Below are 11,614 nucleotides of genomic sequence, written 5' to 3'. Positions count from 1 at the left end.
TTTATCGATTACTTGACAGATAAATTCCCTGTGTAAACAAGTAACTTAGTAGAAATGTTAATCGATAACTTGATAGATAATATGTTGATCGATCAGTTGATTGATCATTGTTAACACTATTTTGTGTAGAAGTTTACTGATAATTATCGATCAATTCATTGATAATCTAATGATCAAACACCTATCAGATAATGGGACACAATTTTGGTGAGTATTTATCGATCACTTGATCGATAAACAGGTCATTGATAAGAAGACAGATAAATGGTAAAGCTCTTTCACTTTGGTTATATTCTGTTTCTGTCATCATTTATCCATCACTTTATCAATCAGAGATTTTTTGATAACATGATCGAACATTACTTAATAACCCACTCGATATGTCTTTGTTCAAGGTTGTTATCTGGCTGATTTATCGATTACTTGAATAATCAGTGATTTATCGATCAAATGATCAATCATCGCTATCTCGCTCTACTTTTTAAGTTATGTTTTCTTGATCACCTGATCGATAATCTAATTATCGATGAAATGATCGATCACCCATATATCTGAATGTCTTGTTTTCACATAACGTGATCGATTAAACTTACTCTATCAAACGTTAATCGATCACTTAATCGATCATCATTGGTTTTGTGCCCTTTTGAAAAAACTCTTTGTTAAATCTCTTTTATCAATCAAGTCTTCTATCATTCATTTATTGATAAAGTACTCGATTATTATTCCTTGAAAATCTATTTCTATCTCACTTTGCTTTATCGATAGCTTGATCGATCAAGCAGATTTTAATCACTTGATCGATCATTGACTTTTTGTAGTTAAACATCAACAAGTTACCGTGATTCTCAAAATATGTTGATTATTTTCCTTCGAGCTTTTCTCAACCTTCTTGTTTATCTTAATTCTCTATTTTAAGGGATCCAAAATCAAAAGTGGCCTTGAGCCTTTCCTCTGCATGTTTTTCTGAACTCACTATTTTCATTTATCGATTACTTGATTGATAAATTATCAATCCATAACTTGATCAATAAATAAACTTTCCTGTTTCAAATTCTTTCTATTTGATCCATCAATAATTTGATCGATCAACTAGTCATCGATCATTACTTCAATCAAGGATGTCCAGTTCTTGTTCAATACATTTAGCAACTAATTGATTCCACTTTCAAACTATAAATGTTCACTTTTATCATTTGATCAGTTATGCACCTGAGCTTTACTCTGCAATAAAAACTTAGTAGATTGAAGTATTATTACATGTTACAAAGAAGAACTCAACAGTTATCTAACAGTTGTTTAGTAGCCTGTAACCTACCATGTCAGAAGCATTAATGGCGAAAATCGTTGCAATTGGGAAAACACGCAACTGAACTCTCAAAGGCCAGAAGCTCTTCCGTCTAACAGTTATTAAATTTCCTTAACTATAAAAGGCATGAAGAAGCATTGAATGCAAAGATTAAATACACGAGCTACCTTCTATAAGTAACTTACTGTTGCATTCAATACTCTGTTCTTGTTTATACTGAGCTTCAGTGTTTCTCATCTATTTACTCTGTCAGAGAGCTCTACATATTATCCTTAATTACTTTCTTAGTGAAACTCAAGAGTGTGGACTCTTGAGTGGGTCTGTAACCTTACGGGTAGTAAAGGGGAGTGATTGAGCGAATCAGTTACTGTACTGCGGCACCAAGAGCCCGATTAATCTTGGAACTTAGTGAAATACTCAGGTGTTCTGAGGGCTGGACGTAGGTCAAGTGGTTGAGACCGAACTAGTATAAATTCTATGTCTACTCTCTATGGTGAAATCACTCTAACTTACACTCTCTGTTTCTGTTTAGCTTGTTGTTTTTTTGATTCCCAAGATTTTTATAAGTCACCAATTCTCCCCCCTCTTGGGTGAGACTACCACTAATATTTGGTATCAGAGCAGGTCTCTTCTGTAAAGACTTAACAGTCCGAAGAGAGATCTCATGGCAGGTTTCGGAGACAGCGTGTTACCCAAAGGGTGTTCAACATCAAAGCCACCTGGCTTCAACAGAGAAAACTATACCTTCTGGAAGATGAGGATGAAAATCTTCATCAAAGCTATCAAGTATGGATTATGAGATGTGATCGAACATGGTAACTACATTCCGATAAAAAACATAGATGAACAACAAGTTCGTAAGAGTCTAGGGAGTTTGATGAAGAAGACATGAAGTTGGTGACACTAAATGACAAAGCTATCAACATACTGACCTGTGCACTAAGCCAAAGAGAATATTTCTGAGTTTCCAGTTTAGAAACTGTAAAGGAAATGTGGGAAGCACTGGAGATTGCTCACGAAGGAACCACTGGTGTAAAACAGGGCAGAATCAACACTCTCCCACAGAATTTGAATTATTCAAAATGAAGGATGGAGATTGTATCTGAGACATGGAAGTTAGATTCTCGCACCTCATAAATCACCTCACTGCACTTGGAAAGAAGTATAGTCAGGAAGACTAAGTGAGAAAAATCTTAAGCGGTCTCATAAAAGAATGGGAGCCGAAAGTAACAACCATTGAGGAAACAAAGGGAGAATCAATTGGCTCAGTTGCAGTGCTATTTGGAAGTCTTAAAGAATATGAGAGCAAGCAAAAATATAAAAAGGAGATGAATGAGAAAAACCGCAAAGACATTGCTTTTAGAACTCGAGAGAGTGAAGATAACAATGAAGAGGACCTGGAAGATGACGAAATAGGTCTTATCGTCAGAAGGTTCAAGAAATTCTATAGAAACAAAGCCGGAAGGAGGTTTCAATCAAAACGCAAAATCTTCACATCTCAGAATGAGCCAAAGGAACCAATCAGAATGAAGCTGAGGCACATCAAAGCAGAGTGTCCTCAGCTGTCCAAGATAAAGGACAAAGAAAAGAAGAAAGAAAAGTTTAGAAAGAAGAAAGCATTTGTCACGTCAATCTGGGGAGATAGTTCCGCAGAGGAAGAAGAAAGCGATGACAAAGAAATCGCCAACATCTGTCTCGTGATTCAGGCAGATGAAGATTCAGAGACAAATAAGGTAATCACTTCTGAACTCCCCTATGATGAATTACAATCTGAATACAATGCTTTACATTTAGAATTAGTAAAAATTGCTAAAAAGTTGGTAAGCTCCAAGAAAAAAATAAAGGTTTTAGAGGAATAGCAAGTGTAACATCTCAATTTCTAACCTAGAAATAGGAAAATATGTCATACCTTGATGTCTTTAGCATGATTAATGAAAGATTTAGGATTGACCAAGGTCAAGTGAGATAAAAGATAGATAAACAGCACAACAATTGAAGTGAGAACTGGAAAAGGACCAAATTGTCATTTTTAAAATGATTGGTCTATAAAGGGCATTATCGTAATTGGTGTTCAAAAATCCTAAAAATTTCTAGTAAATCATGAAAAATAAAATTAATTTGTGGAACAGTATTTGAGGTTTAGAAAGTAAATACAGGTTGAAAATAATTTATTAAAAAATTATTTTAATTATTAATATTTGGCTAAATTAAGGAAAATTAGCCAATATTAATTATTAAAAATATATAGAGATCTCAAAAATTATGAAAATTTAAAGAAATTCATTTAGGAATTATGGAAATTTATAAAATTATTTCCAACCCTAAATGATGAGGAGGTTAGCTTTAATAAAGCTAAATTAATATCGATAGATTATCTGTTTTTACAGAAACAGCAATTTAAGGAGTTATAGAGGGAGAAAAATTATGAAATTAATCACGAAAGTTCCCTTTACTGAGATATAATTAATGGTGAGCTGATATAAGAATTTTGAGATACTAGAATTTTTTGGCTATCAGATAAAATAAACCAATACTATATTAAGACTCAGTGGACTATCAGGACAATAGGGGTGATAAAATTTCTTATAGATTGCCAAGGACACATGTCACACCCAAATTGGCCAAGAAAGGGAAAAAGAAAATAAAAAGGAAAAGGAAAAGAAAATAATAAATCAAGTCAAATTAAAATCTAATTAGGGACACGTAAGATGATTAAGGTTAAGCCATCTTCTATAAGATCTTGACACATGGCAAACATAGTTCATTAGATGACTAGGATTTAACCATCTATCTTTGAAAAATCAAAAGTTTCTAGAAGGATAATTAGCTAAATTAATCAAGGAATTAATAGAGTTAACCTTGATTAAAGCCGAATTAATCTTCATGGATAAGAAGAGATGACATAAGCCCTAATGACTCACCATTCAAGTGTCAACACACTAAGCCATATAGCCTAAGATTTGTACATTTGGAAAGAGGTAAAAATTAGAGGGCCAAGATTAAGTCTTATGTAAGAAGGGCATGTGTGAAATTAATAAAAATATGAAGCCTATAAATACCCCCACATGTTCATTTCATGCAAGACCTTTCAAGTAGGAAACCTCTTACAAATTTTCATGTAGAGAGAGAAAAAGAAGAGTTCTAGTGAGAGAAAGTCATTTGGAAGCAAGGTAAGCTTCTACAACTCTTCTATTTCAAGTTATAATGATAATATGTTGGTTTTAGGCTATTTTAATGATGATGAAATGTCATTTTTCTAAGTGGAAGTGCTGCCCAAATTTCCTCAAAATAGATAAGAAGGGTTTAGGTTATGTATGGTTAAGATTAAGCATGGTTAAAGGTTAAGGATTAAGTAATTACATGTTAGTTTGGTTGAAAATCCTTTTCCTTATAATTATATATATGGTTCAGCCAAGTCAAGTTCAATAGGAAGGGATTGGATTGTCATAAAACTAATATGATAAATGGATTCTACATGAAAAATTATGTAGGAAAAGCCTAAGGAAGTTCAAGAATCAAAGCTAGAAAAATAAATCCTAAAAATCAAGAAAAAGGAGTTTAAGGGGTTAAGTTATGAAGTTGTGATAATACTTAATGTTGTGTCATTGGTTGCCTAATAGGCTATACACAACAAAGGGACAAAGATCTAGTCAAGAGGAAAAAGTTCAAAGGGAGGAAAGCAATCAAGGTAGCTTTGCCATTCATTATATTAGAGTGTCACCTTATTTTGTATGATTATGGTTGTGTTTTGCTGACCTGTTATGCTATGAGGTGGATGAGAATGTTGTTGGAAATTGTGCCCTAGGGGCCAATCATTTTGCTATGAACATTGTTGATTTATGAATTTATTAATTACATTATCATATTATTTGCATGTTTACTGTGATGACTACCCTTGGATAACTCATGGTTTATCCTAAATGTCCCTGGTCGGTCATCTATGTGGGAGCAGAGATGAAATAAGACCAGTATGACTTTGAAGATATATAGAGATATAAATTAAAGTCATAGGCACATGTAAGAGTACAAGGTTGGACCGACCCGCTATGAGAGAGCTACATGGGTTAAGTCATAAGCTTCTCTCACATACAAACCATGTCACTGTGCCCTTTGACCTGAGATCATCATGGATTCCTACATGAGAAACGCTTAGCTTTGACCTAGTCAAAAGTCACTTTTGACCGAGTGATCATAAAGACTATGTTCAGGCTTAATGGTTTTTCATGCGGAGGAATGTGAATGGTCAAGATGGAATTTGTCCCTCACATTCGCAGAGAGACATTATTGGGCCCCTCGATGAGTGAGTCTGAGAAATGTATGGCCATATTATAATGGAAAGGTAGTTCTGTTTCTATACTCAAACTACTCAGGGATCGAGAAAGTAACGGTCATGAATAGGAGGATGACGTTTTCCATGCCTAATCCATGACCAAAATGTCGTGTGACAAAAGGGACGTGATATGGTTGTATGAAAAGTTACATCGTTCAACGATCCTCATATGATTTGGGTAGTCGTGATGTCTTGCTAGAGACCCCTTACGACTTGTGAGTCATTATAGTTAATGGCCCACTGCCAACTTCATATGGGCCTACAGGGTCGCACACAAAATAGCCCAACACGAGTTATGATGTCCAGATTCATTGAATCTAAGATATGTCCAGATTCAATGAATAATATAGGGTGGACGTGTATATATATATATATATATTCGTATATATATACATATTATATAAATATAAGAGATATTAATTGTTAGATTTAATTTATAAGGATAAATTAAATCTATATAAATTAATTCCGTCATATCTTTTATTTTGAATTAAATAAATAGGTGAATTAAATCTATGAGACGGATTTAATATAAACCATATTTATTTAATTGTTCTCTTATCTGATTAGGCAATATTTGATATTGTATTAATTTCGAAATTAATTTAGGATTAATTTCGAAATTAAATATCATTCATAAAACCTATAGCATCCTATATATTTGATATTAGGAGCTAGGGTTTTGAGTGAGAGAGTGAAAATACTTGCAGATAAGAGACGGCCAAAAAATAGAGAAGGAGGACGGACTCTTTGAAAAACCCTAGACGGACAAAGAGGCACTAGCACGTCGTTCGTGACTGGAGAGCTATTCGTGTGGATACCGGTAGAGGAAGTCGACCGGAGTTGTCGACTTCGAACGACAAAGGAGGCGAGCAGAGGTATCCTGAACGGCGGAATCACCAAGCCACTAAGAAACTGAACATCGAAGGTAATGCTACTTACTACTCGACTTAAACACGATTGGTAGATCCGAGCAAGGGATTGAAAATTTTAAATTTATTTCTGTTGCGCGTCTTTCAATTCCCTTCAAATGTTATGTTATATGATATTGCCTCCATGTAAATTACGCCTTGGCTTATGCTATGTTGAGTGCCATAAATGTTTATGATGATATGTCCTTGCCATAGCATGAACATAAAGTTAGAGTACGCATGCATGTAGCTTGATTTACAATGTATTGTGTGACCTTGATAATGCATGCAATTGCTACTAAGATTCTACAACAATATTACCCAATATTTAAACAAACCCTAGGGCTTTCAACAACCAAGGGCAAAGGAGAGGAGTTGGCTCTTACTTGAAGAGGTAGTAAGCCATAGTGACCTTTATATGGCTTTGAACCTTTCTATTTTAGAGGAATGTAATATTAAGCATGCTTTAAGTTTCCAATAGTATGACTAAGGTTAGAAGTATACAAGCATGATTAAAAATAGCTAATATAACTAATGAGAATATGTTATGATGGTAAATGGTCAATTAAGTTAAGTTAACCTTCCAAAGGAGGTAAAAAGTCAACTAAAAGGGATTAAAGTTTGACCAATGACCATTTGAGTAAACGAGTGAGTTAGGTTATGAAATTTGGCAAGCAAAGAGATCTGATGTTTCTCTTTAAAATGAGTGGTAGTTTGCCTAATTCTGATAACCAAGCAAAAGTTATGCCTTTCTAAAATTAGGGAAAAATAAAGTAAAAATCCAAAAATGACCAAATAAACAGTAAGGTTTTCAAAGAAAAATGGATTCAAATTTCAAGGTGACCAGTTCACAAACTATTTTTTTCTCAAAATTTTATCCAAAGAGCTTGATAGAACTTAGAATCACTCAATTTTGATTTTTCTATAATTAGTTATGAATTTTTAAAGTTGGCAAAGATTTTAGTGAAATGTGAATAGTGCGCAAAAGCATTCTGTGACTTGAGGTTGCAACCTGAGAAGTTAAGGTCATGGCCTGGAGATAAAAATGGCCTTTGTGACTTCAAGTCACGACTTGGAAGCACTAAATCACGACCAGAACTGGGAAAATGAAAAAGTTTCAAATTTTTAAGCCTTTTCTCACACTTAAGAGTCATAGAAAGTTACAAACGTGATTTTTCATAACTTGTAGTTTTCAAAAGTGATTCTAAATGCTTCCGCATGACAATTTATTTGGTATAAACTTAAAGTGTTACAGCAAGCAAAGTAGAAAGATAACACAGTTCCACCTCCAGTATGTATGGAATGTGAACAGAAAGAAGAAAGGCCGAGCATCTCACAAGAACTTTGGAAAAATTCACTAAAGGCGGTGAAATGCTCAAAGTGATTCTGGGAGCTCAACGGTTTTCAATGGATAAAATCAGAATAGGATATGATCTTGTTCAAGATAAGATGAAAGCAAAGAAGAAAAGTAGTGGTCGGTCGTATCTTACCTTCTTTAGAAATATTGCATTCCTCTAACTCTTCTGTATGATGTTCTTATTACAATCATAAAGGTCATACAACCTCTTCTTGTTATCACAAGAAAAACCAAATTTACGGGACATTAAAATGGGTACCCAAAGGTACTTATGTGCCTAGGACAATCCATATTAACCAAAAAGGACCCAAGAAGGTATGGGTACCTAAAACATGATCGTGTTATTGCAGGTATGTCTCAAAGCATCTAGAACGAACAAATAGTACATCAACAGTGGATGCTCCAAACATATGACGGGTGATACCAAGAAATTCACTTCACTCAAACTAAGAGAAAGAGGCAAAGTAAGCTTCGGTGGCAATCAACCTGGAAGAATTACTGGAATCAGAGAAATAGGTATTGATAAAGGGATGAAGGTTGAAGATGTATACTACGTAGAAGGCTTGTGTCACAATCTGCTTAGTGTCAGTTAGAGTACTAACAAAAACAATTGGGTGATCTTCAATTCAGAGGAATGCTTAGTAATAAGCAAAGATGACTTACCACTGAAGAAGGAAGAATTGAATGTAAAGTTGAGAGCTCCAAGGGACGGTAATTGTTATACTCTTCAAATTGATTCAAAACTTTCTGAAAACTGTTTTATTAGTCAAAAAGAGGAAAGTTAGGTTTGGCATAAACGTCTTGCACATGTTAACATGAATCAGCTTTCAAAATTAACAAAGAGAGACTTGGTTATTGGTTTACCAAAAATTTAGTACGAACATGATATTATTTGCGATGCTTGTTAAAAGGGTAAACAAACAAAGTCTCGTTTAAATCAAAGAAGATAGTCTCAACCAAAAGGCCACTCCAAATGCTTTATATGGATTTGGTTGGTTTGTCAAGAGTCAAAAGTTTCGGTGGAAATCTATATACTCTTATGATAGTTGATAACTATTCGAGATTCACCTGGACTATATTTATTTCCTCTAAAGATGAGACGTTTAATGCATTTAATGTTTTTGCCAAAAAGGTCCAAAATGAGAAAGGTATTTCTACTATGTCAATTAGATATGATCACAGAGGAGAATTCGAGAACAACAAATTTGCAGACTACTGTGACGAGCATGGGATTGATCACAACTTCTCAGCACCAAGAACTCCTCAACAAAATAGAGTTGTTGAATGAAAGAACAAAGTGCTCACGGAAATGGCAAGAGTAATACTAAATGAGAGAGGGATTTCACAAGTGTTCTGGGCCGAAGCAATGAGCATGGCTTGCTACATCTCCAATAGAGCTTACATCAGATATTTTCTAACTTTGTCTCCTAATTAAGGGACATTAATTATTTAATATTTGACTGGAGCATTTTATCCAATCCTGAACTCCAAAAATTCATTTATTTATACCATAAAATTCATTTAATTCTGTAGAAAATCTATGAATTTTCTCAGATCATAACTCAGATCATAACTTAGACCATAAGTATTTCTTTTTAAATTTCCCATAACAAACCCATAAACTGCAGTTTTGGCCTTAAAAAAATGTTAAAGCCATTTTACTGGCCTTCTGGGATTGAGACTAATTTTATAAATTCTATAGCCTCTTAGATCATACATCCCCATTTTACCATAATTTTATGAGGTTTCCTTATGACTCAAACAATTAAATCTACCTCTACATCTCAAACTGAGCCATAAACTTATAAATTCCTTTTAAGTCAAATCAAGGGCATTTTCATCATTTCTCCTCATATACAGGCCTTAAAATGTCATTTTCCATTTTCTGAAATTTTCTAGAATTTTTGGGTATTACTTCCATTTTTACCCATTTCTGGCGTGAAACCTTTCAAAAATTATGGTTTTGCCCTTGGTCAAGTAAACCTCATAAATCACCCTATTATTGCCTCTATCATAACTTTTGGTCTAAACTAACCTCTTTTCCCATTTTTGGGCCTTGAGACTTCACTGAAACCTCTAACTTTCTTTACATTTTTGTCCCTAGAACTTTCTCTATTTACAGTTTAGTCCCTAAAACCCTTCAACATTCCTTTTACATTTCTGGGACTCTTGCTTATAGGGATTTAGTAGCCTACCTATCTTAGGCTAATCCATGTATTCTTAGGCCCAAAACTTGGGGCGTGACATGTATCATGATGTTAGAGAGCTTTTCTGGTGGCTTAGAATGAAGAAGGATACTACGGAGTATATGGTAAAGTGTCTCACTTGCTAGAAAGTAAAGATGGAACATCAGAAGCCTGCAGGAGAGTTACAACCCCTAGATATCCCTGAGTGGAAATGGGATAGCGTATCTATGGATTTCATAGTAGGATTACCGATGACAGCGGGTAAACATGATGCGATGTGGGTTATAGTAGACCGTCTGACTAAGTCCGTGCACTTTCTTGCTATGAATGTCAAAGATTCTCCCGAAAAGTTAGGAGGCTTTACATCAAGGAGGTTGTTAGGCTGCATGGTGTTCCAAGCAATATTGTTTCAGACCGAGACCCAAGATTTACTTCTAAGTTTTGGAGGTCCTTACAGAAAGAAATGGACACTACTCTCAGATTCAGTATAGCCTACCATCCCCAGACAGATGGGCAGACAGAACGAATGATTCAGACATTGGAGGATATGTTACATGCTTACATTTTGGATTTTAGTGGTAATTGGGATACATACTTACTGTTAGCCGAATTCGCCTACAATAACAGTTTCCATTCAAGTATTCGAATGGCACTATACAAGGCACTCTATGGGAGGAAATGTAGATCTCCCTTATGTTGGACAGAGCTTAGTAAAAGAAGCATCCTTGGTCCATATATAGTGTATTAGACTTCCCGACAGATTAAAGCTATTCAGTGACGACTTCTAACAGCTCAGAGTAGACAGAAGAGCTATGCAGATACAAGAAGGAGACCGTTAGAGTTCAAAGTTGGTGATCACGGTTTCTTTAAAGTGTCACCAAGAACGGGAGTTGGTCGATCCCTGAGGACCAAGAAGCTGAGTCTGAAGTATGCTGGACCATTTCAGATTTTGTCCAAAGCTAGACAAGTAGCCTACAAGTTGGCTCTTTCCCCAAAATTAAGTCAGATTCATGATGTCTGCATGTCTTCCAACTGAAGAAATACCATCCAGACCTGATACATGTCATAAGTTATGATGACATTGTGCTCCGAGACAACCTGTTTTTTGAGGTTAGACCAGAGCGAATCATTGATCAAAAGATCAAGCAGCTAAGGAACAAGCAGATTTCACTGGTCAAGGTGGTTTGGAAGGGTCTTTCCCCTAAAGAAGCCACATGGGAGATGGAGATCGAGATGAAGGAAAAGTACCCTGAACTTTTCTATTAAAGTATGCTTTAAATTTTGAGGACGAAATTTATTTAGGCGGAGAAATGTCACATCTAGTACTATGATAATTAGGAATAAGAAATATTATGAGACAATTAAGAGCCAAAAATGATAAGGAGGAATAGAAGAATTTTGGTGGAAAATAATTATTATGATTTTCCAAGCCAATTATGGAAATTTGACTAATTAAGGAAAATTGGTCAAATATAATTGTGGAATAATATTTGCAAGCCTTAGAAAATTAAGGAAAAATGA

The 11,614-nt window shown here is 34.9% G+C and overlaps 1 protein-coding gene across 1 annotated transcript; it reads left to right on the top strand.

Moving 5' to 3' along the window:
* Positions 1 to 10,248: 10,248 nt before the first annotated feature.
* Positions 10,249 to 11,359, top strand: LOC114754688 (uncharacterized). Its single transcript, XM_028943498.1, has 2 exons — positions 10,249 to 10,482; positions 11,132 to 11,359. Exons 1-2 carry the CDS (start codon positions 10,249 to 10,251, stop codon positions 11,357 to 11,359), a joined length of 462 nt encoding a protein of 153 aa, XP_028799331.1.
* The last annotated feature ends 255 nt before the right edge of the window (positions 11,360 to 11,614 follow it).

This window comes from Neltuma alba, unplaced genomic scaffold (assembly GCF_004799145.2).
Source record: "Neltuma alba isolate B1F8T4 unplaced genomic scaffold, ASM479914v2 tig00010181_pilon, whole genome shotgun sequence".
Taxonomy (NCBI): Eukaryota; Viridiplantae; Streptophyta; class Magnoliopsida; order Fabales; family Fabaceae; genus Neltuma; species Neltuma alba.
The sequence above is the reverse complement of the archived record's forward strand: the minus strand, read 5'-3'. Positions and strand labels throughout refer to the sequence as shown.